The sequence below is a fragment of the Hipposideros armiger genome, unplaced genomic scaffold (assembly GCF_001890085.2).
Source record: "Hipposideros armiger isolate ML-2016 unplaced genomic scaffold, ASM189008v1 scaffold_971, whole genome shotgun sequence".
NCBI classification, from domain to species: Eukaryota; Metazoa; Chordata; class Mammalia; order Chiroptera; family Hipposideridae; genus Hipposideros; species Hipposideros armiger.
Window position 1 is genome coordinate 160,838 of NW_017732321.1, and position 1,627 is coordinate 162,464.

Genomic DNA, 1,627 nt, shown 5'->3' on the forward strand with positions numbered 1-1,627 from the left:
CCCCGGTGCGAAATTTACCTGGCTCTGGATGGGGCCTTCATTAAAGACAAGCCTCTCTCGGTCAGCCCATTTCCTTCCCCACTCCCCCTGCCCCACCCCACACATAACAGTCTAGTTCTAGATAGACAAGCAGAGCAGTCCCTTTTCAGCTGGGACTTGGATGCATGTGACAGAGCGGGTCCTAACTGACTCTATTTCAGGCCAGGTAGGCCAGCAGGGGCCTCCAGGGGTACAGCCATGTGAGTTTAAAAATAAAGCTGGCCATGAAGAGGATCCTTTTTCTCATTGCTCAAAAAGGAAGGCCAGGGACACTAACCAGCAAAGTACGGAAGCTTGGCAGACTGCTTGCTAAGTGAACTTTTTTGAGCACTGCACAGGACTTTCCTTCAAACAAGTCATAACTTAGATGTTTACTCTGATGTAAATGGAACCTCAGCTAAAAGGAAGGGCATTTTTTTTTCTACTGGTTCAAAGGCTGAAATGGCTTACTAATTTTATGTGTTTTGTCACCATGGGATAAGAACTACCTAAAAGTGCAGCAGCATTTATAAAGAAATTAGGTTCTGATCATCTGCATAGCTTGGGCACCTTGGAAACAGTGTACCTAGAAAGACACCGAAAGTATGAGGGGTCTACATATAACTATTTGGCAAAGTGGAAACTAGAACACTTGAGAGGTGGTACCTTTTTTTTTTTTCTGAGTTTATATTTTCCTACCCATTCCCTATTTAGCATATTTTTAGAGTTACAAACTGAATCAGATATGTTTTTCAATATCCTTTTAATGTCTCAAAGAGAAAGTCATAAATATGCATTTGCTTTATGTTCCCAACTATTTCAATTTAGTCATCACTGAAGGAAGTGGTTCATGATTTTATACAGAAGAGTTATTGTGAGCACTTATAAAGCCATCCTGCTTATGAGCTAAATTTATTATGTTTGCCAGGTTAATCTGTTTTCTCTAATTGGACACTCAATCATCCAGTCTCCTCCCTACATTATGGATTCATGAATGTCAGCTGAGGAGGATTGCTCAGTCAGGGCAAAATGATAAATTATCTTTTCATTTTTGGGGTATTTGTGATTAGATGCATCATAATAGAATTAAACTGAAATAAATCTTGTATTTTTATTTCTAGATCCCTGCCAGGTATGGATTAAATTTGGTTAAGAGTGAATTCAATTCAATGCCTGAATGGAAGTTGTAGGAAAAAAAAATAGAGAAAGCTTTGTCGTTCGGGAGAGCTCTGAGTTCTCCCTTCATTTCTACAGATTGGAGAGACAGTTAATCACTTGTAGGTACTCCATGGATGACCAGCACAGAACTAAAATTCGCATTCAGAAAGAATGAGGAATTAGTCTAAGGTGGTAATAGCCAAAGTTTGTCTGAAATCTAGAGTTGTAACTTTGGGATCTTGAAGGCTACACATGGTGTATGATGGGAGCAGATGCTAGATTACAACCAAAGAACCAGTTCCCATTATTTTGAGTATAGTAAGTGAAGCATCACCTGGATGTCACTCTTATTTGCTGCCTACTTGGTTTGGTTGAGAGGGTTAAAACACATTGAAATAACCATAATGGAAATAGTTTAGTGATGTTGTTAAATGAATGAAGTCTACATTTC

The 1,627-nt window shown here is 39.2% G+C and overlaps 1 protein-coding gene across 1 annotated transcript in view; it reads right to left on the bottom strand.

The window, feature by feature from the left end:
• PLAAT1 (phospholipase A and acyltransferase 1) overlaps nucleotides 1–140 on the bottom strand; it is a 21,937-nt gene extending 21,797 nt beyond the window's left edge. Inside the window, exon 1 of the mRNA XM_019631023.1 lies at nucleotides 19–140. Coding sequence (XP_019486568.1) covers nucleotides 19–105 — 87 coding nt within the window. The 5' untranslated portion in view covers nucleotides 106–140. The remainder of the gene's footprint in view (nucleotides 1–18) is intronic.
• Between the last annotated feature and the right edge of the window lie 1,487 nt (nucleotides 141–1,627).